A 27,479-nucleotide genomic window follows, 5' to 3' on the forward strand; every position below is an offset into this window, starting at 1 on the left:
CATTCACACCACAGCTGTGAACTGACAGAATAAAAATCTTTGAATCTTTATTCTCCCTGCTTTAAAGACTGCATAGTCCACAGTCTACACATATACAAACACACGCACACACGCACACGCACACACACACACACACACACACACACACACATTTACCATCAGCTTATGTAAAGATTGCATGACATTAGCAACTTTCCTGAAATAGAAATACTGTACATCCAAAAAGTTATTTATATTCCATCCCAGCAAGAGCACAAATGTCACCTTACAAAAAAACAGTGATAGCTGTGACAACAACTCAGTGAAACAAAAAAGAAGCTACTGTGACAACATGGGTATCTGAGGGGAGGTGAAGACAGTAGAAGTTACAGTAGAAGCCAGAGGTGAAGAGCCTTCTCAAAGGCTCTGCCAGCCATATCTCAAAATGATTCATTTTGAAACACTTGACCATGAAATGTTAGCGCTGAGATGGAAAGGTAGGGCAGACAGCCCATGTACTTTCGACATGCAGGAAGCTGTCAGTAAAACCTCCACAATTTGTAATATTCACTCAGTTGTCAGTTTATTAGGTAAACTTAGCTAAATCTAATGTAGTCTACTATAACAGTCCTGCAATAAATCCTCCTTCATAAAGGTTAAGATACTTTAAAATACACTAAAAAGAAACACAAAAACCAACTATAAACGCACTATACATATGTGCAAAAAATAAGATAAAAATGATATGTACAATATAAAATAAAATAAAATAATATATGTGATTAAAATGTTCAGTTTTGTTGAACTCTGTTAGAGAAGAGATTCAACTGTTTAATCATGTTGGGGGCTGTAGTTTATGGAGCTATTACATGATATAGGTATTCACGTTATTTAGCCAATCCTCACTGATATAAATAGGCATGTACCTTACTGTTATATGGTTGGCAAACAAGTGTTGCTGGTACACTATTTCGGTTCAGTTGTTGGTGCGCCAGAGAGGAGAAGAGTAGGGAGACGGTGTAAAAGGTGTTGTATATAGGAATTTAAAACCACTGTATAGGAGTATAGGAGTTATTTTGCTGTCATAAGACTTTGTATGTAGAAAAATGGGATAACTTGTAAAATTGTAATTGACTGAACTTATATGCCATTTTTCCACCTTAACTGACAAAGCGTTTTACACTTTGCATTCACCCATTCACACACACTAAGACACTGATACACGGTGCTAGTCTGACCATAAGGAGGAACTTGCTATTCACTGTCTTGCCCAAGGTCACTTCAACGTGTGGACAGGATGATTCACCAACCCAGCCATTATCTGCTTCACCTCCTGAGCCCAAACCATCCTGACATAGACTGTTGCAGTGTGTGTGTTGCTTTCAGCTTCGTTTTTGTATTATGTGCTGTGCAAAACGTTAGATGTTAGTATTTAGATGTTTAGATTATCCATCATACAGTAAGATCTGAAAGGTATCTAAAGGAGGAGATCCAAATGAATTCTGCAGCACAACATTGACCCAAAACATTGGAATTATAGGGTAGAATTATAGGGTATTCAACAAGAAGAACAAGGGTTCCTGCAACAGATGGTAGGCCCCCATAGAGCCCTGATCTCAACAACAGTGAGTCTGGGACAAGAACAAGAACAGACGGAAGACACCAAGACAGTCTAAATCCACAGAAGAACTGTAGCAAGTTATCCAAGATGCTTGGAACAACCTACTTAGCTAACTATTTTGAAAAAATGTGTATCGAGGAGACCCAGTGCTGCTGTAAAAGCAAAGATGGTCAAACCAAATATTAATTTTATTAAGGTTTTTGCTATTTACTGCACTTTGTATGAAGTTAATTTACAAATAAAAAGGCATCATTAATACACCCTTACTTTCAATGCCTAAAACTTCTGCAGAGTACTGTATTTCTTAAGACAAAGTGCTATTATCATATCCACATGTGAAAGAATGTTTGAGAGCATTAAGCATGAAGGTTTCTTTAAATATGAATTAAATCTAATATTCCTTATATACAGACTTACAATAAGATGGGTCCTCAAGGGAAGTTGTAAATGTTAGCCAACTGATGAGTATGGTGTCTGAAATATGTAGAGATATAATGTACGCAATAAGATCTTCAAGTGAAGGTGATAATGTAAAACTGCATGCAGAAATTCATTGCTCTCATAAAAAATATTGGTCTTTCAGGTGTGTGCAATGTGCTTTGACTCCATCACCACAACTACACATAAAAACCATCCCGTTCAGGACACAAATAGAAATGCCATCAACACAACCTCACCACACCTTAGATCAGAGGATCTCTCAAGGGTAGCAATCATAGTGTGTCTGATATTGCTGTCCAGCTAAATCCAATAAGAGTCCTGTTTTCTCCAGAGTCCTTCAATAATAACAATGTCACCAACCTGTAGGGGATCCCTCAAGCACCTCTCCTGCGTAACGTGTCTCTTTGAAGATGGGCCGGTTGTCATTTTGGTCGATGACAGTGATCAGTAGTAATGCAGGTCCATCGACAAGGTTTCCAGCGAAGTCAGTGGTTGATACTTCCAGCTGTGTGGATGAAAAAATCAAATCAAATTCTGTGCTGTTGAGGATCCTGCTACAAAGACTTCAAACATCTATAAATCAGAAATGAATGTGTTTATGATGATCTGGTGAGAACTTTCCCTTGGTTGGTTTATTTTCTCAAACAATTTCTTACTTCCTCTTAAACATAACTAAATCAGATCTTTGCAGTTGTATGAGTCTCCAGATTCCTTTACTTCCTACTTCCTTTACTGCACTTAAAGAGGTATGGATAATACAGATGGAGCCTCTCCTCCTCTCTACCTCCTTCACCTCATCTGTTCCCCTATCTAGGCATTCTCCATTGGCTCACATCACATATTTATGCATTCTGCTTCTCCCTACTCTGCAGTATTGCTAGTCATCCCCCTCGGTTCACCTAGGGGACCAAGCCAGCTTAGATATGCACAATATCCATTCAGCAAACAAACAGCTATTAATCCAAAGTGGGACAGTCCTGTCCTGTTTAGTCAGCCCACCTCTTGCTCTGATTTAACAGCTTTTTTGTTTGTTTGTTTGTTCTTTTTACGCCTCTACACCGCACAACTATATTGTAAATAATAATTATTCATTAAAATAATAATAATAACAGGCTAATTTGTGAAGAAATTTATTTATTTTATTTACTTTTTTTTTTTTTTTTTTCATTTTAAAGAACACAAATTAAATGTTTTTAGTGAGTGGAGGCTTTTTGCAGTTCACAATAACTGCTGCTGTGGCTGCTGACATGGCTAAAAAGACACTTAAGGCCACTATGTAGATGAAGCATATAGGGATAAAAGATGCTCTCTGTGTCAAATGGCTCTTGCCAGCTGCACCATTGTTTAGTTGTGATGTATAATAATAGAAGCTCAAGTATTGCATTGTCAAATGTTTCAGTCGAGCAAAGACAAAGAAAATGTTTCAGGTTCAATACAACTTAACACACACACACACACATTTCTTTTGCACTTCTTTTTCTCCACTTGCTAGAGTAGCTGGTCAGAATAACTTAGAAATTATAACTTGACCTTCTGAAGAAGAATAGTGTTTTCCTAAGTTGAGGCATATTTTTTACATTCCAAACTGACCTATTTTATTATTCAAGTGCCACATGTAGCCTCAGTGCAAGTACCACTGTCAGATTAATTAGGACAATTACAATTAAAAATGAAACCATAGTTAAGACAACTTGTTGGTTTTATCATGTTTATTAGGAAATGTTTTCTCAAGAGTGTACTCTTTTACTTACTCTAATTATATAAACTCGATGTCTCAGAGAGAACGTGGTATTGATTTTAAGTATTATATGTAGCACATTGGGGTACAATTAATTTATAAATGAGATTACAGACTGGGAAAATTAACACACCAAAAGTACATGTTAGTGCTAGTGACTGGACACGGAGAGACTGTCACAGATTTAGGATAATGTTTGATATAATCTAAGCATGTCTGCTACTAGAAATCCTATCTGCAGGAGAGGCTGCACCCTATGAAGTCAGCGATTTGTATCCTATAAAGATAGCATATGTAATGACATTACCTCCATTTCAATCTTAATCTGTGGCAAAAGACATCACTTCACTTCCTTTATTAGCACTGGAGCAAGGCTGTGGTGATTCATCAGAGAAACAGAGAGAGAGCAGGAGGGGTTCCTCCTTTATCTGTAGCATCACATTACCAGCCTTTCCTCTTCCTATCAGTAATGCATGACATCATGCAACCTCTCTATCACACGGGTCATCCCACTCCACTCTCTCACTCCTCTATCTTCCTTTTCTGTTGTCCTCCTATCCTTCTGTCACCATGGAGCCTGGAGCATATAGTGTAATGGCAGTAATGGCACACATGCAGCTGAAGTAAGTATTTAGGAGCCTAATGGTTTCATACATCATCTCGTCCTCCTCTGCCTTGAGAATATACAGTACTCTGAGAGGCTTTTCATGAGAGGGGCCATTTCCTCCTCTGTCTCCATCCTGCAGAACTGCTGACTTTCAACTAATGGTGTTCTCAACCCAACATGCAATTTCATCCTATCCAGTGAACAGCTCTCTCTCTCTCTCACACACACACACACACACACACACACACATACAGAGGTTCACACACACTAAAAGGCATACTGTACTGTATGGTTGAAACAAGTGTTTAGAGTTCTGCATGGCAAAATAAATACTCTCCTATGCCGAGAAGCAAATGTATGTATGACTTCACTCATTCACCTACACACAAACACTTACACATTAACACATGCACACAGCTTTTTCTTCTCAGCATGTCTGAGCTGTAATGAGAACATTAGCTGTGAGGTGCCTAGCATCAGATCATCTGAATGGAGAATCACACCAACAACACAGCAGTAACCTGTTTGGCAGATGGAGGGATTACATAATCAAAAACATATCATCTCAAAGAAACTGGTGTGATCATTCAAATACAGCCATGAACAGCTTTGATCTACATGACTCTGAGCCACAAAGAAGCTATATGTAACACGCAAACATGTTATCTGTGCTCCACTTCCATACTACATAAGGTACATGTTTAAAATGGGATCTGAGTAAAGTAAAATCATTTACTATGCACAAAAATATTAGTATGCAAAGTAAATTAGCTTGAGTTTTAAATGTGGTGTTGATAGAAGCTACTGTAGCATACTATAATGCATCAAAGAAAGGGAGATGCAACTTGTAGCCCAAAAAACTTAATCGTGCATGGTGCTGAGACTGCTTCAGAAAGTTCTCAGGAATACCAAAGGGAAAAAAAATGCTTTGTTAAGTGTAGAGTTGCAAAATGGAAAAGACACTGGTTCCAGAATTATTTTTTGTCACTCTAAATTCCTGTTTCAGTTTTTTTTTCTTTTAAAGAAATACTCAATGTACCTCAGCACAGAAGCACAGGAGCCTCTGAGATGTTGTCATTTGTATAAGTTTCAGCCTTGTTTAGAGCAGTATGACACTAATTACTACAATACCCACAAACCTCTGCAGCTGATGCTATGGAGGCGTGAATCAGTGCTGCTGTAAACCGTTATTAGAAAAAAAAAGTTTGCACTGATGAATCAACCAGGAGAGTTTCATGCCCACTCAAGCCTTCGAAGTGCTCCAACTGTCAATCACCTAACATTGTCATTGTAGGAAATGAGTGGAACCTTTATTTCCAGAACCAGGGTCGCTTGAAATAACTCCCAGTCTGAAACTCTGTTGGCAGTAGTTTTAAAGTCTGACTGACGTCTGTCCACACACATCTTGAATTGTGTCCTGTTGAAACAGAATAATATAGCACAGACATTTTACTTGCTGACTGCAAAAATAGTATGCTGTGTGTATATGTATAATATTAGTATGAGGTATGGAGTTGGGACGGAGCTCATTTCCATATTTTCTCCTTCATTTCTTCCTGCATTACTTTTTTTTATTAGTTAACATATATTCAAAACATTCTCCTGACTCTACTTGCAGATCCAAAAACAAAGAATAGTGGTACTGAAACTGTGCTGTATGCAAGTGGTGATAAATGACCATCATAGATTTCTTTATACCTCATCTCAAAACCATAATCTTTTACCAAAGAACATTTGTCGTACCCTGCAGGCTTTATGTGAAATAGTGAGTCTGATTTAACAATTGTCCTTGCAACAATGAGAGGATTCATCAAACAGAATTTGGTAAAAGCAGCGTACCTTTTTCTCACTCTACACTCATCTTGGCACTGCTGCTACTGTAGGTGCAAAGTCTCATCTGATAGCTCTTTTTGTACTTGTGTGTAAAGGATCCTCACTGGTCCCCAGCGGTTGGCTGTTTGTGCAAATCCTCACCTATGCACCCTTCCTCTACTCTTATAGCTCTTTGCATAATGAAAGATATATGATTTTGTCTGTGCATGAAAGGCATAAAAATGCTGAAAGGCCATATGGTTTTCAGTATCTATGTGGGCACTGTCTATTAATATGTGCGAACATTAGAAATAAGGTCTTCTGAGACCCAATCAGCTTCCAGCACATAGCATGTATAAGTTATACTGCGGACTGTACACCACCATCATCAGTCACTCTTACCTCCAGGGAACTACACCTAAGACTGTAACAGTTTAAGTAAAATAAGGAAAAGTCCCAATAGAATATGAAAAAATATATAAAACATAAATTTCTTACTTGTTTGGATGTCCATGATGCTTTTAATTTAATTAATTGTACGTTACTGACTTTTTCTGCATCACTGCAAAGAAAATCACCCGTTACATTCCAAAGGAGCCCCCAATCACGATGACACAGACAGTGTGGGTGTGTGTATGTGCATGTGTGTGTGCAGCTTAGTGGGGGGAGTTTAAGTCAGACCCGAGGCGCTGCATTCCTCACACGGCTCATCACTTGCCTGTTAGCAAAATGAGGAGGCTATTTTGTCTCTATCACGCATCACAGCGAAATATTTTCTCAAGTTGAAAATTAGCATCTATGTGCGCAAGAAGGGGCAGTGATTTCATTTGGAGGGAAGATTACTTATTAAAGGCAGGGAGAATTGGAGAAGATGGGCCCTGCTCGTGCCAGATCAGCAGCAGTCAGCCACAGCAGAGGTGATAAACTCTGTGACCATTACCTCTGTGTTTAATGGCTGACCTGGCCCCACCTTCAGAGAGCACATCTGTGAGTACAAACCATACTGTCTGTTAACATTACAATTCTCAGTGAAGGCATCTCTCTCCTGCAGTTGCTCTTTCCTCTCATTTTCCTGTTTCCCCCTGAGACTGTGTTGGAGACGCTTGAGCAGAGCTATTTTAGCTCTGCCATCATCACACTGAGACCTTTGACACTTCTCCATGGGTGAGGGGTCTCAGGTTGTTTTAAGGCCAACCCTCTTTATAAATAAAAAACATATTCGTTATTTAAATGTTCCCTGTATGATTATTTATCACAAATGCACCGTGGTTAATTTATTCCAAATGGATACCACATGATGAATATCTTCTATTTATCTTTTCCTCATCCATGTAGGGCTTCTAATTGGCAAGTATCATTTATGTGTATAGAAGCCCTCATGCATATTATGTCCTTTTTAAAAATACTGACACAGCCTTGGTGTTAGCGGACCATGGCTTGATCCTACTCAGCATGGAAAGGTTTTAGAAATATCATTATGCAACACAGACAAGAGAAATCAGTGATACATAAAAGCACTTCTCTCCATTTGCAAGAGACACACATACATGTTGACACAGACACACAAATATAGACAAGCATGTGCAACTGCAACTGAACTTTTTCGGAGTGAATAATACTTTATTCTGAATAATGTTTCAATTTAAATACCAAAATATTGTGTTGCTCTCTTTCCCTCTCCTGTCCTAACCTCTCCTCTGTCTCCAAGGATACCTCCTGGCAATGAGTTTTGAAAGGCCTTTGTGCCCACATGAGAAGCTCAGTTGATTACAGGGGTTGGATATAGGCAGCGGTCTGAGCCGAGGCCACAGTCAATTGGACGCTTGGCTTATTGTGGCAGAAGTAGAGGAAAAGGTAGCTGAGCTGGGGAGGCTTTATCACAGCCTTAAACACAGACAAGAATAAGAAGAGCAAAAAGGGAAGTGGTGAAAAGGGGCCGAGTCATGCATATGGAATCGTCTCCCTTGCCTTCCACCACCATCACCTCATTTCACATTCATTCCGCATTCATCTCCTCCTGAGCCATTCAAGTAGTCCTCCCTTTGCTGGGGAGGTGAATTCAAAGGAGCTCTGCCTGCTTTTCGTTTTCTTAAGATCCCAGTGAAACTGCTCTGCGGCAGCTCCAAGGTGAATAGTGCCCACCACCTCCCAAACACTCCTGTGGCTCAGCCTTTATCAGCAGGCAGCGCTCCACCCTGCAGAACCCCAGTCCTGCTCTGACGCAGTTCAGATGGACCCCAGGAGGGAGAGTTTAAGGGAGAGCTATTCTCCCTCTCCTCAATGCTCTCCCCCTTGGACACGGGCATGGGGGGGGGGGCATAATCCGATCACTGTGAAACTTGCTGATCTGCTTTATGCTGCAGCTTCAGCAAAATGAGCTTGATTGCTCAGATCAGTCTGGAATAGCTAGAAAGAGAGAAACTAGAAGGTGGGCCAGACGTATCAAAGACGTGTATCTGAACAGAAATCTTGACAGCCCGATGATGGCAGGAAGAATGGAAAGTTAGTCGTGCCACTGACCATTAGAACTCAAACAAGGATCATGAAATATTAAGCTACTGGAAATGGCACTGTGTTTCAGCAAAGGCTATCTTTTCATTGTTTCATTTAAGTCACTAAAACAAACATCACAGAGAAATAACTTAATTGTACGCTTATTTGTGAAGAAAAGCCTTTCAGTCTTCTTTTCAATTTTGCTAAACCCTCTTACAATGAAGCAAGGTGTGATAACAACAGAGGCGTGTTTTTCTCCCTCATTTTCCCAAAAGAATTTTACTTTTTCCTCTATTCCTCTCAAAGCTTAGACCTTGAGGCATCAGCTTCTCTTAGAAATGCCTACTGGGAGAAGAGGATGTTAATCCACCAGTCCTGTTCACATCTGCTGCATCTACCTTCAAAAACTCAAATAATTCTATACCAATGAAATTAAGCCATGGGAGCAGTCTGTCAAGAAGGAGACACAGCTGCCAAATATGTTTCATTCTTCTGAGAGACACGCAAAGACCAACTGGGAATGGATGAGTTTTCTGCTGAAGAGCATATTTTTCTGCAACGTGAAACCACAACTTTATGCCATCAAAGCTTAACAGTTGAACCAAAAACTCCACATACCTGTGAATTATTAGATTTAGGCTTTCTTGAGACATTTTTAGCCACCCTAGCAGCATCTCTCTTGGGATGGAAATATTGGTTCACCGTTTTCATCCAGACTGAAATATCTCAACAACTACTGGATGGATATTCAGGAAATTTTACACAGATATCAGTGGTGCCCAGAGGATGGACCTCTTCCAATAACTTCTTATCTAGTGCCACCATTAAGTTAGAATTTAAAATTGTACAAAACCTTTGCAGATTTTTGGTCATAAACCAAACTAATGACACTTCTATCAGCCTCGGCTGTACTTTGTAGAGTTATTTAACAAGTATAAGCATGCTAACACATTATACTTAGATTACAATTATAGTAAAAATTGTATGCTAAACATCAACATGTTAGGATTGTCATTCTGAGCCTGTTAGCATCCTGACTTTAGCATTTAGCTCAAAACATAGCTGTGCTCAAGTCTTTTTCTACATATAATCATGATCTGAGTGATAAATTCTTACTGTATGAGCAGAGCAGGAATGCACATTTCTACTGTCTCTATTTTACATACATATACACAATGTCCCTCCCAGATTGTCTGAAATGTCTGCACAGACTAAAGCGATCACTAATTAAGTTAGATATGATGTATGTCAAACAGTTGAAAAGATTCATCATAATAATTTTCTGATTGTGAAATAAAAAAATATATCATATTTAATACAGATAATATGATCAATAAATCACAAATATAAAAATGTATCCTACATCAAACTTGCATAATGGATAATGATAATAACTCTCAGCATAGCTCTTCATGTAATCCCTGTTTAAGCAACCAGCCCTAAATCTTTAAATAGAAAATCTTAGGTGGTCTAATTTGTAGTTATAAAGCCAGTGTTAGTGATTAGTGATTTTAAAACCCTTATTATTAGTCATTAGCAGCATGGACAGCTCAGAAACGGTAAATAAAAAAAAAGTTACTGTGCTCTTCAGCAAACACAAACTGCTCTTGGAATATTGGATTGTGTTATGTGTGGATTTCTTTTTCTGTCTCTTATCCCAGAGTCACTGATCTGAAATGTTCCTCATTACATCAAAAGAAAAGAGGCCCTTGGAATGTCAAAGAAGATATAAATAGATGGTCTTTGGAGGGAGAGAGATTGAACGGAAGATGGAAGGTGAAAAAGAGTGGGGGAGTTAAAAGTATAGAGAAGATAGAAAATGATAGAAAAGATCTTTCATTCAGCTGGCCGTCTGGCAAGATAAAAAATAATCCTGCTTCTGAAAGGCGTTGAAAGAGTCACAAAGGCTCTCCCTGGTGTATCATGGTACAAAATAGCCCCCTCCTCTCCAAAGGTATAATTCAATCTCCTTTTGTCTGGCACTGAAGGTACTGTTTGGAGGGCTGGTGGAAAACTAGGCTCAACTGTCCATGCTAATGTCTCAGCCACTTCTTTTATAATGTTTTATATTTATCTTTACAAGAGGCCTATATATGGTGCTCTCAAGACTGAATTCATTTGTTACTTTAGGCAAATAGTTTTTTGTTTTTTTTCCCCAGCATCTTTTGAGCTTCTGCAGGAAGTTCTGTGACATTGAGCGACAATATGCATAAGAAAAAAATTGTCATAGCTTAATATGTTATGTAGTGTGGCCATTTTGCATTATATACAACATACTTTATTATACCAATCAATACACCAATGTGTATACCATGTCACAGTGCACATTATATGATTGTATTTTGTGTGCACCTTAGGATGTTTTTAAAATCGAAGAGCTAGTTTTAATTGATTTAATAATGACTGAATGTAAAATCAGTAAGGTTACAACAATTTCTATTTATACCAGAGATGTCCTGAGCCTGGACCGGGGCCAATCTAGGCGTACTGTAATGGACCATATCCTCTGAAATAAACCTGATTAAATGACAATCCTTTCTCTACTGTACTTTATCCCTCAGCCTGCTAGTGTTGCAAAGCTGCTCTCCTTTACGACATATGCAAGCATTTCACATATACTCATTAATTCCATGAGTAACTTGATGGCAGGCCAAAAACTGTTGTCAGGTTTGTGTGCTCTCCTGGAGAGACTGAATTCTGCCAGTGTTCTTTTGTGGGGAAAGAAACAGTAGTCTATTACACTGTTGTTAAACTGTGAGTGCTTTTGTGCTTCCATCAATTCCAACAAAGTGGAAAGTCTTCTCTAGTAAAACAAAACAGTTGGAAGCCCCATGTCAATTTTAAGAGTGTAAACTTTCATTCATATCAAATAAATCATTTAAGTTTATCAACTTTATAATTTTGAAGTGTGTGCCAAAGTTGTCCCAAAACTTCTGACTTCTGATCAAAAGGAAAAGCAGTTTCTGGCCCAAAAACAAATCACATTGCTTGATCACCCTCCCTATTCACCTGATCTAGCACCATGTGACTTTTTCCTAAGATCAAATCTGTGCTCAAAGGAACCCGTTTTGAGTCAGAAGTTAAGAAAAGAACGACAGGTTCTGAGACCACTGTCCGTAGAACACCTACTCCACTGCTTTGATAAGTGGAAGGCCCGAATGCAGCGGTGTGTTGATGCAGAAGGGGAGTATGTTGAAGGAGAAAGACACCTGAAAAAAGGTTTATATTCAATAAAATTGTATTACAGCATCAGTCTCATATGTTTCTCTGCAGAATGCTGTGTACTGGAATGTAAAAGGTTGGTCATCTTGATGGTTTGAGGAAAATTTGGAATAAAACTTTGAATGCAGTTTACTTGAACAAATTAGTTTCAGCTAAATAATAAATGTGTTTTCATTTTTACATGACCTATTATTCTCAGCAATGACTTGGTCTCTTCTTACTGTATTTACTTTTGTACCCAAGGATAAATTCTAATAATCTAGTGGCCCATTTCAGTCCATTTCCTGCCTTTGTGGTCAATGTCAGCCATTTCAGTAGATAACGCAGAGATTGTTTTTTGCTTCCAGTCTCCACAGTTGAAAGTGGAGCTGCCCTGGTACAAAAGCAGAGTGCATTAGGGGTTGTGCCATGTGCCTCAGCAGGCGGCCGACAGGCTGAATTAGCAACGGTAATGCCTGAGGCTGAGCAACAGGGCACTCACAGTTTAATCAGGTTATCTGGGAGTAGGGGCACAGCAGTATGTCTGCGAGGGTTTGTGGGGGTTTCTGGACAGACAGCAGGATAGTGACACAACCCACAGAGTTGAATGATCCTGACCTGAAGGAAGGCTTTCAAACGGGAAAAATGTTTAAAACTTTTAGGAAAATCTCTTTGAACTGCACTGCAAAAAGAGCTTCAAATAAAGTTTCTTCTTGCCATTCAATTTATTTGAAGCTTGCTTACATCTGGAAATGTATTTCGAAAACTAATAAACTAAGGAGCTGTTTGAGAAACCATGAAAAAGGGCATACTATTTTCTTTGTGACGTAGGAAAAGAGTGGTTAGTTAGTTAGTTGACAATTATGCATGTGAAATAACAAATTATAGACCACAGGCATTATCAGAAGAGTGCAATGGTGTGTGACCTTGTGGCATTAAAGTATTGTTGTTATATTTCTTAGGTAATGGTAACAGCTATTATGGTGGCTAGAGGATATTTTTGCTCAGGTAAAAGGTGGTGGTGGTGTTGACGGTGTGTTTATGTGTGTATGTGTGTGTGTCCTTTATCTCTTGCCCACATACAGGGACTAAGTGCACATCAGGTCTGTTTTCCTGTGTGCAGGGCAGCGTATCCTGCTCTCCAAACCCCAGGAAATTACAGTCCAGCCAAGCAGAAAACAGGAGTGGGATTTGGACAACAGGCTTCACCTGTCTCAGGCCTCAAGCTCATAAAGTTACACCTACTGTAAATGACAAAAGCATTAGATCACTATATGAAACAATGGTGTATGTCTGTTGAAGTGCGTAGGCCTGGATATGTGCCCATTACAGTGCAGGGTATACAATATATACTGTTAATTATTTTACATATTTCTTGCACTCTTATTCTTTTTTTTATCCCTGTGTTATTTCATTTTGGGTCCTCTTAATGCAGTTTCTTTCTGATGGAGGCACACTGCACCCTTAAATTATTTATTACATTTGCCAGTTTTGTTGGCAGACAGGAAAATTGTGTTAATTAAATTAATATGGCACGAGGTCCCAACAGTAATTGTATGGATGCTGAGCCCTTAATGTGAACGGTGTCTTCAGCTGTACATATTTCCTATGTCATGGCTACAGAAAATTGTTTGACTGACTACTGAAATTGTTCAAAACCTCAAAATGCATCAGATAAAATAGGTCCCAAATAAAGTTTTAAAGAATTTAATTTGAAGTCTTATGTTTTCTTGCTCATCCATACGATGCCTCTCTCTTGCTCTCTCTCTTAATCTCTTCATCTTGCTCTTTTTATGGTCAGGTAGTTTACTACATAAATGTTATTTAAGCACCAATCAGCAATCAGCTAAGTCTTCTTTCCTAACAGAAACATGTAAGATAAAACATACTCATCTAGACACAGGTTTAACTGGCTTTTCCATAGGACCAGAAACAGCACTTATGTCCCTATAAACACATTTTAGCATATTTCTATGTAATTCTTCAAAGGTTGAAGGTCTGAACACTTGCCAATTGGCTCCATTCTTATTATATTTTTTTAGACTTGACAGCTCCTTAAAGTCTGTGTAAAGCAGTTCTGAGTTAGTCACACCACAGAAAAATGTGCTATTAACCACTCAGCTAAATTTAAAATGCTTTTGTTAAATGCTTAACAAAATCTGCAAATATATAAAATTAGGTTTCAAAATCATGACAAAATAAGGACCTCTCTCTGGTCTGAGACGCTGGGGACATGCCCACTGGAGGCACTGAAATCACGCCCACACGCACAGTGACAGTTAGCACACTATTCTATACATGTTTGAGCCACCAGAGCCAAAGTCAAGTTCAGAGCCGGAGGACAGTATCTTATTGATTTGAAATAGATAGAAATTACACTTTTGTTGATCAAATGGCCTGTCTTTCAAGGACTAAAGAAACAAGTCACTCTTTATACAATCATATTAATGATGTTTGTTAACATAGGAAAACAAAGTATGTGAAGTAAATGATATCACACTAACAATAAACTAACTCTGTGATAACTAGTGTTATTATGCCAACAAATGTGTTACAGCCTTACTCTAACCAGTTTAATCCCTCATCTTCAAGAGGATACAGAGAGACACACACACACACACGCACACACAGACAGACAGTGAAGCAATGTCGGCAGGACCGGAAGATGAAGGCCAGGGAGGGAGATGGTTGGTTCGATTATCTGTAAATTCCCATTGTGTCTGATGAAAGTTTGTAAAACTGATGAGAGTGGAACGGTCACTGCAGAGACAGGTGTTGGTGGCGTTCCTCACCTCACCGTCAGTGTGGCTCTTCACAAAATGAATCCACCTCCTCTTAATGCCTTTGAAATTTTAAATAAGGCGACAACTGGATTTCTGCAAACTCTGGCATTCAGGGAAGATGCATTTGCGGGACAGTGGCATGGCTAGCTGGCCAAACGTATAATAACTTGCGGTCGACCGGGAGAAGCACCGATGCTAATGCAGCTCTGCTGTTTATACCAGTTACAGTTTTCAGAGGCAGGGTTATACTGAGCGGTTGCTTCAGTGTGTAGTCGAGCCACTATTTCAGACCTGCCCATAAAATCCTAAATATGAAACTGATGGAAAACTGTGAAACGGTCTAACTCCACAATGCAATTATACATAGTCATTGACAAATCTCTGAGTTTGCTTTACACGGACACAAACTTTGCCTTGTTTAAGCACTGCACAGCACAGATTAAGCACCTGCTATATAATATTTAAAAAAGAACATGAGTATCCACAAAATTCAGCATGAGCAAGAGTGTCCAGAGACATATGAGATGTGCACAGAGATGCACAGAGATGGGAGTAAACACAAACACACATTCCCGAATAAATACACAAGGAACTGTGTGTAACCACCAGAAGGGTAAAAATGTTTTGGCTTTCACCTAGTCTCAGTTCCTCCACCTCAGCAACATGGCAGATTAATCAGAAATCCTCACTCTCAGACAAAAACAGCCACAGTGGAGCAGGTATAAGCCAAAAGGACAGATAGAAAGGGGAGCAGTGACTGTAAAATTTGATTAAACAACAAAACCGTGTAGGCATCCATGAGATCTGTGCCTTGTTCTGCAAGGTATAAGGATCAAATACTGCAAACTCACCAAATTAGCAAATTATGGGAATTATGTGGTATGTCTGCAAAAATGAAAAGCCCAAAGCAATTTAATGCTTACACTGTTAAGAATTTTAATACACTGTAGTATCAGAGAGAACCTGCCCTGAAATGCTTTAACTTGCATCTTTGTACTGTATGTGTACTGTGTGTAAAAAAGGGATTAGTATAGAGCATCTGTTATTTTTAGAAAAGATGTTCACAGAACTTTCAGGGACTTTAAGGGGCTGAGGAATAGACCAGCACACAGTCAGGACATCCTTTATCCCCTCTTCAAACTATAAACTCATGTACATCAACAGTGAGCAGTTTGGTAGTGGTGAAACAGTCATCTTACCAATGCACATAAATGACTGACTTTTTTCTTGGCATGCGGCATGATGTGCAGAGGTCACATCATGGTATGTCGGCAGTTCAAATAGAATCTAGTATTTATGTGCAGTGGTGAATACATTGTCCAGAGTGGCATTCCATGCTACAGCTGTTAGCAGCCATCACTATGAACCTGTATTTCTACTGGTGTTTATTATCTGTTTATACCATTTCCTTGCTGAATTATGAGCTGTGTCGGCTACATTTTGCAGCTAATCATAAGTCTGATACAGTGAAGTTAAGTTGTTTTCAACACAAGAAAAAAAAAATTAAAAAAAAAAAAAAAAATATATATATATATATATATATATATATGTGTGTGTGTGTGTGTGTGTGTGTCACTATAAAACGTGTCAGAAGTTAAAGTCAGAGTAATTTCCATAGGCGAGATCTGTCAGAGGATGCCACAGTTTGATGTCTATTGTCAAAAATAGGTCAATGTAGGTATGTTTGCTTTATTTATACAGTTTGACAACCCCACAAAACTGTTTTGAAGGGGGAGCTTCAAAACTTTTTGAAAGCCGATATTTAAAAATCTAAATTTCAAAACAGCTGTCAATTCACAGCTTGGCCTTTCTAGAGTTGAGATAGGTCCATATGTGTTTTTTAGTAAGCCCTCGCTTTGTCACTGTGTACTGTGGCTTGACAGACAGAATATAGGGAACAGAGTATGGTGCCTTTTAGATCTGCTGTCAAAGGACATCACAAGGGAGGATGCCACTTTCTACTGCAAGGCACCGACTGAGGCACACAGCCCAAAGAAGTCTGACCAGGAACCTATCCAAATACTAGGATGTCTTTCATTTTCACTCTTTCAAAGAAATTTGAAAGTCTGTCTTACTACATCAAAGTTAGTAATTATGATAAAATAGTCTGCAGCCACAGACTCTCTGAAGGTTTCTAGAGGTGTGATTGACTTTTCACACAGTTAAGAGCTTTCTACATGTGGAAAATCACACAGAAACACAGGATATTTTCACTGGAAAATAATGTCCACTGCACTGTTTGTAGCTGTATGCTTTTGTCTACCTCAAATTTCAGCATCTCCGGGGTAAGCACGTACAAAGGACTCAGCACACTTATTGTTGCGGTGACCTGCATTACTAAGGGTCATCTCTGTACCTGTGTAAACAAGACGTTATTCATCACTCAACCTTCTATCCTTCCCCTGTTCTAAGCCAATTAGAGTTATTCCCTGCCACTCTCAACCCAACCTAAGCTTGTCATAACCCTCTCCCTTCCTCTCCATTTTCCATCTCATTAACATTCATTTTCACCCTAATTGAGCTTAATAAGAAAATAATGTTTGACATTAAAACCCTGTGAACATGTGGCCCAGCTGATCACTGTGTCTGTTTGGTCTTCCACAGCAAATGTTTATTTTGTCAGGGGTTTGTTTGTTTGTTTGCTTTGCTTGGTCCTGTGGTTCCTGTAATAGCCTACTTAGAATTCCCAGTTTCCATCTGTCTTGAGTTGACCCCTTGCTGTTGTTATGCTGATGTTCGACTGCAACTTTTGCACAGTTTCGCTTAGTTTATGCTTTTACTTGTTGCATAAATGCATTAAATAAAGACTGGAAAATCCAATTTACACTCGTTGAATGGAGCACCACCTTTCAATTATGTGACGGAAATCGGGGATATTAAATTTGATATCAATATTCATTAATAATATCCACACAGTAAATTTCAATCAGTCTAATATCTAAGATCGTGAATCCTCGATTCATTGATCCGGCTCACCATTGCAAGAAAACACACAAATACAGGTGTATTTACGATTTATTGATTACTAAGGTGAAGATATGTGGAGTGAAAACATGTGAAATAAAATATAAACAGAAATGCAAGGATGATCAAACTAGCATGATGAACTAACAGTAGGTGAAATGAGCAGAGTGAGATGGTGGAAGCAAATCATTATAGTCTGTAACTATAATCTATTTGTATTGAATTTTGAGATGTCTATCGATGGCGGAAATTAAAGTTTACTTATTTTATCATCAACCCTTGTCACGAGCAGAATGTTAAGACCAGCCTACTGTGAGTTGCGGCAGGGATCCAAGCAGCTGAGGTTGCAGTGGTAACCAAGGAAACGCAGGACCCAGGTGGATGCTCCCGGGAGCCATGTCTCCAGTTATCATGGGGAAGGATTCTGCCAGTGTCTCAGCAGTTCAGTGTTAGTTGAGTTTACTCATAGACTTTCTGTCTTGAGCAGCAAACTTGAGGTTGGGTTGAAGAAAAATAAGCTCTCACGTAGTCTACTTAAAATTTTCTGGATAAGTTAGAGGAGACTGGTGTCAGCCAAATGACTCTTCAGTTTTACTCTTCAGAGTAAGAGTATGAGATTGTATAAGACAAGATATAACTTGTGGCGCTGATGCAAACATGAATTAAACACATTACTTGCAAATCTTAAGACAATTAAGCCGATTAAGTGATAAAGCTATTAAAGAATAAATTGTGTTCATTATTAGCAAAAAATTAGTGTCATTACAAGACGTGAAACATAATAATTTGATTCTAATACCTGAAAAGCATTATGTCTAACTTCTATATGTTAAATGGATAGCAGTATGGTTCCATGGCAAATATCTGAATTAATTCCTCATATTACTATCTTATGTAGAGAACTCAGATTTTCACTGAATTACTTGTTAACATTTGATTAATAAAATAGTGTGCTTTACAAAATGGTTAATCATTTCATATAGTTTCAAAACTAAGGGAAATGTGGACAACTGTTCTGGAGATAATACAGGATTAATTACAGCATTATTTACAACCTCTGCCTGGTGCAGAGAAAGATAAACAATGGAGGAGAAGACTATGGTTAGGTCTGTAGATCACAGAGAGTCCAATCTGCATAATTCTTTGTCAGGTTCCTTTCTTGATAAAGCACAGTTGAATGTTTAATGCAAAGACAAAGTTTGGGAGAAGTTCTGGGAATACATAACTGTCTTTTTCTATGAATTGTGTGATAGTCTGATAATAGGTGCCAGGCTGACGCCCGATGTCGCTACACACTTGCAATAGTGTCTGTGTCTATATATTTAAAGCTCAGCCTCCAAAACTCTGACCACTGCATTTAGATACGGAGCCAGTCAACTTTATTGATTTAATTTCTCCAAAGCCGGTGGCAATATTATTTTGATATACAATGACCTTGTGGGGAGGGTGGAGCATTTGTTTGCCAATAGCAATCAAACATCATCATACCATAAAATAGGGAGGAGAGGGAAGGAAGGGAGTGGAGGGAAGCTCAATATAACCTGAGTTGCATGTGCAATGGAACACTGATGTGTTGGTGTATATTGACAGGAGTCCACACCTTAAACAAAGTGGGAGGTAGGCAAGGCATGGAGTCACCAGGGGGTCTCTACTTACGAGCAGCTGATTACAGAGACATGAGACTGACATATAACTCTTAATGTAAGGAGCCACACTCTGAGGAGTGACAGATATAATCTATATCCAAAGTAAAATTCACAGTATGTCTTAAACAAGTGCCACTATAGGGAACAGAATGATGTTCTATAATCTCTTCTGATGGATGATAGACCTGACATTTACTGACATTTGCCTTCAAACAAGACTTCGAAAACATCGTGGATAGGAGACTTATATCATGATCATCTTACATGTTTGTGTCTCACTATAACCAACCAGTGAAATTGTTAACAAGCCTGAAATTGGCATCTCAGACTCATACATTTCTGTAGATCAGTGGTGTGTGATGGTAAAATAACAGATTTTTGGATAATTTGGTGGTAGCAAAAGCAAACAACAAACCCAATTCTGACATATTGCCTTATAAGTTGTTATCTGAATTCCTTAGCAAACAATCATGTATTTACACATTCAGATGGAGTTATACTCCTGATGACCTGACCTTTTTGCTCTGTATTTGGTCTACCAACTACTGAGAAAAGTATCTGTCTCTTTAGCTGCCAAATGCTCCACTATTTTCAAAAGATAGTTGCTAAAGTTATCTGTCTGCCATTTGGCGCTGGGCAGGTAGCATATAGTACATTTTTAAGCTTCTTTGCTGAAATTAGGCTAATGGAGAAACTGAACCAAAACATGAGCAGGAAAACAAAACAATGACTTAAAAAGACTAAAATGCTCATAGAGCTGAGAGCAGCAGAGTCTTATTAAATATGTGAATTTGTTCACTACAGATGACTCCTGATACATAGTCATGTAATGTAATAGTAATCTAAAAACACTGATAACTGCTTTAATAGATACATCCAACATGCAAAAAATCCTTTGTAATATAATAGCAAAAGAACCTGAGCTTTCTGTTTCACTTTGCCTATAAAATGCATTTACTGCCTCTGAATATTTCATGTTTGATCCCCACACAAGCCATTAGCTACAGTGGGAAAAGAGACACCCTTAATGAAAGTGAGAGGGAGAGCCTGCTAGGACCACTGGGCACTATAAAAACGATAGAGTCTTCATTCTGCACCCAAGTGGACCACAGATAAAGAGGTGAAGGGTGCATTTGATAGGAAACCGTTGCTCTGAGTTATGACTGGGACAAAGACTTACTATCTCTTTATGATAAGAGAAGACAGAGCAACAGACTGTGCAGGCCTGGCCAGGAAAAGGACAAGGAGGGTAGAAAAAAAAAGTACTGCGAGCCTGTGAGTATAACGTGCGTGTCTGTGCAAGTGCATATGCACATGTGCAGTACGTGCATAGAAACACATACTGTACCAGCTTGCCTTCAGGAATTACTACCATCAGTTTAGAAATGATGATCATTAGTGATGCCCCAGACACAATGAATGGCATAATTGATGTTAAAAGCTAATTCTCTCCAGGCCACTGAAACAATGGCATATTAGACTGGTTTCATTTTTTCACTGTGATGAAATTATTTAGCCATTGACTGAAGCCTTCAATTAATTCTCTGAGCTTTTATGATCAGATGAAAGCAAAATCATTCAGAGATGTTTTTTGGGAAGCCGTTTTGCTCTAATTTCAATCAAGGATTTGCAGTGTGACACATAAATGGTTGGATTAATTTTAGTTAACATGATGTTATTTTAAGTCATCTGCATGGTGAAATGTGGTTAAATGTTGAGACAAGTTGAACTTACTGAGTATCTTTGACTGACAGTTTCAATAAAGTCCGTTTCTCTGACTGTTCAAGCCTTCACATGGCAAATGACATGTTTTCCGTTGTCTTTGTGATGTCACATGTTGAAATCAACAGGAAATGCAAGTACTGGAGATACATTTTTGAAATAGCTGATTCAAATAAAAAGCAGACTCCCAAAAGGGAGAGAGACAAATCAGTCAAAGATGGGGGTGAATATTGGTTCAGAAGCCTCTACGCTGTAGAAACAACTAAGTGAACGAAGATAAGGGATTCAAAGTTGAATCAGCTACTTTTAGACAGGTAACGCACTCTGTAATAATAAAATCTGTAGCTGGCTGTTCTAATAAATCATTCTTATCTTGCAATATACTCACTAGACACCTCGCTGTTATATAAATTGTGTTTGGATAATATTGTCTTGTACAGTAATGTAATGTGTCTCTCAGGTCATGAGCTCTGGTATCATGATAAGTCGACAACAATCTAAAATCTTAAAATTATATAATGATATAACTCTAGATATTATTCTACAAGTCTGTCTGTGTGCAGTTTTTTTTTTTTTTTTTAAATTTCAAGCTTCAGATATTTCATATTTTTGTCATTCTTTCGCCTCTTCTCTCTCCCTCTCTCTCACATTTGATTCAGCTCAGTCATTGTGTCACTAAATATCTCTGCACTGAGCTAAACTTTTCCATTCTGAAACAGTAAAATCTTTATGGAGAAGGTCCCCAGACCCTCATTCTCTGCTCCTCTCCCATCTTCGCTGTCCTCTTTCCCCCATTCTCTCTTCTTCCCCAGAGTTCCACATACCAACTTTTGTTATAGCCACAGAGGACCCAAAAACTTTATTTCACTGGGCTGTCACTTTGAGGATATAAGCAAAAGCTATTAGATAAGTGTGGTTGCTTTGAAGGTGTGTGTGCTTGTGTAGCTATCTTCAAGTGTGTGTCTATAATCTCTGTTTTGTAAATTGTGGTAGCAATGCTGACAGAGTGGAAAAAGTATCAGTAAGTCTCAAATTAATACAGCGCAAGTGCTTGAAAAAAAGCACACAATTTAGCTTAGCTAAAATAACTGAATTCAGAAAGCTCTCTCTTAAGAATACAGAAAAGGTTATTTCTTTCTTAGCATTACTCTCAAACCTTGAACCAAGAAGATATACATACACAGGGTCGATAATCATCTCACTATTTACACCTTCAACATTTTTACTAATATACTTTAGTGATATAACACAATTTCCAGCATAGCTCCACTCAACTCCCACCTGACTAAAAGTATAATCAGCCCTGTAAGTGTGCAGTGGCTTCAACAGTGCAACTCCTTGTTGACAGTTAGCTAAGCCCTGCCCCTCCTTAGTTACTGTTACTATACCTGTCAAGCTTGGTATCTCCAACTCTCAAAAGCTTTCCAACTTACTAATTTAAAATTGAGAGTTTTGTTGAGTCTTAATATGCACTTGATTGGGACATACTCTGTTGGATATGGTGCTATAAAACCAGAGCAAAAGCTGCCTTTTCCAGGACAAATGTCATTCTCACCAGGTGACAATCCATGCAGAAGACTTGAAGAGTAAAGCTTGTTAGTTCAAGTATTATAAGTATGATAAGGGAAAAAGTTCGGATCAGACTCATACCTCAGTCTAACATATCCCTGTTTGATTGCTTAGCTTACATAGTTTATGTTTTCAAATCACAGCATCCACATTTTAAGTTGTAGGAGAAAAAGTTTTAAGGACAAGGACAAACTGATGTTTTTGTAAACAAAATGCTATCTCAGGTAATACTGGCTGAGGTTATGGCACTTGTACCTACTTACCATTTTTTTTTACTAATATGGTTATTATATGCTTCTTTGTCTTATTGATCCATTACTGTGGCAACTAGATATTCAGACATACAAAGAGCATAACCAGTTACACACCATTTAACCCATCCTCATACTTCTTCTTCCTCTTCTTTCTCTCTCTCTCTCTCTCTCTCTCTCTCTCTCTCTCGTTTGTAATTTTGGAGATGTTAGAAGAAAAAAACACCACTTTTCTTCAAAGTCTTTCAATCTGTTATCATTTTAGACAGGGATGCTCAGTTACTGGGTGTCAAAGGTCAGACCGTAACCACTGAAACCAATGCCCTAGGTTACACCATGCATATAATAGTGATAGTTAAGCACAGGAAAGATAAAATAAATTTGGTGAATATGTATTTGTGTGTTTACTCCTCTCAGCTTTCCTTTCTGTTCCTCTCCTGCCTGCTCTCCTCTCACATCTGTTGGTATTTACAGAGTGAATTATTTCTGAGTTTTTACAAAAGCTAGTTAGCTTATCAACAGCTTGCACCCAGCTGAACACCCTCACTCACGTCTGGTTTCAGAAAACAGGATAAGATCAATTGAATGACTTAAAAAGTAGATTTTCTCTGCCACTCTCTTTCCTTCTGTTCTAGGGGGAAACGCTTCCGTCAGACAGACAACCCCAACGGTACCAAGCCCAGCAGGCACCTCAAACAAGCTCTAATGTTCTTTTATCATAGAGGAAACCGCCAAATTCTAACTGATAGCATCAACTCTGCCTTGACAAAATACTAAGTCCATCCTTTCCCAAAATAACACTGTCAATATGTACAGACTGGTTGCAAAATCAAAGCACTCTTTCACAAACCAGCCCTTAACTATTATGTTTTTTTTTTGTTTTTTTTTCATTTGCCAGTATGTTGAACATATGCAAAATTTAAAAGAGACTGATGAAAGTAATTTTTGTTTGAACTACAGATTCTCATGAATAACTTGATGGAGTTGAAAAGGAAATAATCTGTGAACAAAATGGAAATTTCAAGAATGCAGAAACTGAGAAGGAAAATAATAAAAGTGTCAAATAACCAGAGAGAGAAAGAGAGTGTCCAGGTGCACAGAGAGGAGAGAAAAGAACACAGACCAAACACAATAACCACCAGATATAACAAAGGCACACACAAAAATACACACACACAGACCTGGTAAGAGTCAGTGGCCTCCCGGTCCAGCGAGCGGCTGACTGACACCTCTCCTGTGTCTATGTCAATGATGAAGAGACCTTTGGGATCCTGGTCAGCACCGGGGCCTGTCAGTCGGAAGATATGGTTCCCTGACTTCTCTGTTGAAATCACCTGCAGGCAGATACACACACACACACACACACACACACACACAGACATCAACAACTACAACAATTGTAAGCTTTTCCCATTTCATTCTGAGCCAATCCATTTCCTGAAGCAAAGAATGAGTGAATTAGTGAAACTTTTTTGAAGCACAGTGGACTGAAAGACACTTTTAAATGGAAATTGTTGACGTACATTTCAGCAAAAGAAGCTCACTGCATCATGAATGGTGATGCAAATCCCTGATAGCTAATAATTAAACATTTATATTATACAAGACTTTGATTTGATTTCATCAGTTGGCAAATTCAACTCATGTAAAATATGAAAGTAAGCATCATCTCCCAGAGCGCCGGAGGCCTGCAGTGACCACTTGTTAATGCATGGTTGGATTACTTTTAGACAACACAAGGAGAACTTAAATAAATATAAAAATGATTTTCTATTAAGTGTGAATGTTATGTAAATTATATTTTTTGTCACTGGGCCATGTGATGAAGCTTTAGAGCCAGTCACCCAGAAATGGCCTCATACAGTGATGTTCTTGATGAGCACTGCCAAGTTAGTTGGCCAACTATCCTGTTCTACAGGAATGACCTGACTCGGGGACTTATTGGACAGATATACTCACATGAGACTGCCATAGCCAGCAGCATCCACAGGTCCATCAGGGACAGGAACAGGCAGGTTAAAAAAAGAAACACAGAGAAAGAAAAGCATGTTAAATTCACACAAGATGAAAAGAGCAACAAGAGAGCCAAAGACTGTGTAGATCTTTGCAGATCAAAGGTTCAGGGCAGATGTTGGAGAGAGATAAAATAGTGAATCGCAATTGCCAAAACTTGATGTGTTGACAAACTACTGAGTTTTGTACTTTATAACACAATCCACACATGAAGATAATTCACAACATATTCACAAGTCTGTCTAAACACACCCTTATTTACTGCAAAGTGATAAATAATTAAGTGGTTCAGAGGAATATAATTAATAAACACTGATAAACATTCTTTAAAGGAATAGTTTGATAAGTTTATCTGCTCCCTTGCGGAGAGTTCAGGCGAAAAGAGTTTGAGTTCAGAACTAAGACTGGAAAAGAGGGATGCAACTAGCCTGGCTCTGTTTAAAGATAATAAAATCTGCCTACTAGCACCTGTAAGGCTGACTGATTAACACCTCAGGGTTAGAGTTTGTTGTTACCCTGTGCAGGTTCAGAAAGCTGTATTCTTAAGAGAGAGCTTCTGAATTCAAAAATGGTTGCAGGGTTATGCACTGGACTGCTTCTCTATGTTTGGACTTGCTTTTTCCCACTCTTTCCACTCTTCATACTAAGCTAGGCTGCTGGTTCCAACTATATTTTTTTCTGCAGAGAAATAAACTGATATTCATCTTCTCATCTTACTCTTGGCAAAAAAAATCTCTAAATTGTCCTTATGATATTTCTTTAAACTGTAACCAAGGATTATCATTGACATTTAAAGGTGTTTTGAGAATGACAATTTGCCCTTAAGCATCATGCACAATGCAGTTTATAGGTTAAAGTGCTGACTTTCAACTTTAAAGGTTTTAGTGTTTTAGTGTTTAGCATCTGGATGTGAACCCTCTTAAATAAAGCTGAAAGTCAGCACTTTAACTTCATAATCATGTTTTCATTTCACATCCCATGTACTTGAATGCAGAGCCAACACCACAATACAGTGTCGCTGTCTAAATACTTTGAAAAGCCAGTGTATACTGAACCCAAATAAACACACAGTGTGTTGTCACTACTTTAGAAATCCTTCTGGGCCTTCTGTCGCTGTGTGTCAAGGATCTAAACGGTCCCCCTGCGTTGTGCCTCATGATCAGAGGGGTGCGATGAGGTCACCTTTAATGAGAGCGTGCTTCAATGGGACGGCAGCTAAATGAAGGCCTTTCTACTCCCCACTTGAAAGAGCATGGGAGATGAGACTGCAGAGTTACAAGCCTATGCCAGATGAAGCTCAAGCCCTTATAGCCTCTCCAAAGCTCTTTGCCATTTATTTTGATATCCCGCTTCATCTTTTCCCTCTATTCCGTCTCGCTCATGGGCTTCTTGCTCCCCCGCTTGTTACTCTCTCTAATATGTCCATCCTCACTCTTCTGCTAAGCATCTCTATCTCATTCTTCATTCATCATTTTCCACTTCTCTGTGCCGTATCTTCTCGTACTTACTCACTTACTCATTTTGTTTGTCATACTGTGTGATGAAAGCAAGAAATGTAACAAAAATACAGTACAAGGCAGCTATTGAAGGATAATACCCACATACTGAAAAACCTCCTCCCCTCTGTCCTCTCCTGCTCTTGCCTCCTCTCCTCTTTTCCTTTTTTCACCTCTCAACCCTTTCCATCTTTCTTACCCTTTTTTCTTTTCTTTGTAATTAAATAGATTTTTGTTTTAACAACAGTGATACCAAGTAATGTCTTACATAGTTTTCTAGACGTAACTAATAGTGCATTTTCCTCAGTTTTCTATCCCCTGGACGACAAAAACACAGATAGAGAAAACCCATGGATGGTGGGAGTGTGTGTGTGTGTGTGTGTGGGGGGGGGGGCACATGTGCAATATCTGCCATTCAGGACAGAGATATTCCTGAGCAGTAATAATAGTGGCAGCCAGCACCTGCTGAGAGTGACAAACTGGGTCAGATGAGAAAAACCGAAAAAAGAACATTAGTTGGATTCACAGATGGCTCAGCGTCAAACTTAGATAGACGCGGGGGGTTGAAGGAAAAAACAACAACGGATGAACAGGTAGGATGGGGAGGAAGGAGTGAGGATGCGGAATGAGAGTGAAAGTGAGAGATGAGGAAGTGGAGAGTGCGAGAGAGGGAGAGATCGCTGATAAAGACACAGTAACTTCAGCTGAAGAGTAACTGAAGTGTCAGGAGAAGTTTAGTGTGATTAGGAGATGTCTCTGTGGGATACAAGTGTGATAATCTGCACTGCGCATACACATACACTCCAACTTGCACGCATGCTGGCGCAGAAACGTACATCCAGTGGCTTTGTCTCTGCTGAGTCTGTCTCCCTCTGTGTGCGTGGGAGGACTGATGGGAGAATCTCACCTCTTTCTATCAGCTCTCATTACCAGCCAAGCAGACATGAAAGACTGTGTGGCTCATGATACTGCAGGAAGATGACAGGAGGTGTGGCGCAGCTCCGCAACACCAAACACCTCTGAGCACATAGAGAGAATGAACACCAAAACAACTGATCCGCACAGGCTTGTGTATGTTTATGTGTGTTGGTTTGTGTGTACTAAATCCTCGGTAACACCTCCTGTTTTCTGTGTTTCTGTCAG

The 27,479-nt window shown here is 38.9% G+C and overlaps 1 protein-coding gene across 1 annotated transcript in view; it reads right to left on the bottom strand.

Annotated features, from left to right (window-relative positions):
• cdh13 (cadherin 13, H-cadherin (heart)) overlaps nt 1-27,479 on the bottom strand; it is a 268,476-nt gene that overhangs the window by 143,116 nt on the left and 97,881 nt on the right. The window contains exons 5-6 of the mRNA XM_051073553.1: nt 24,009-24,161; nt 2,402-2,546 (exon numbers count right to left, since the gene is read on the bottom strand). Of these exons, the coding sequence (XP_050929510.1) occupies nt 2,402-2,546; nt 24,009-24,161 (298 nt within the window). The remainder of the gene's footprint in view (nt 1-2,401; nt 2,547-24,008; nt 24,162-27,479) is intronic.

This window comes from Lates calcarifer, linkage group LG10 (assembly GCF_001640805.2).
Source record: "Lates calcarifer isolate ASB-BC8 linkage group LG10, TLL_Latcal_v3, whole genome shotgun sequence".
Classification (NCBI taxonomy): Eukaryota; Metazoa; Chordata; class Actinopteri; family Centropomidae; genus Lates; species Lates calcarifer.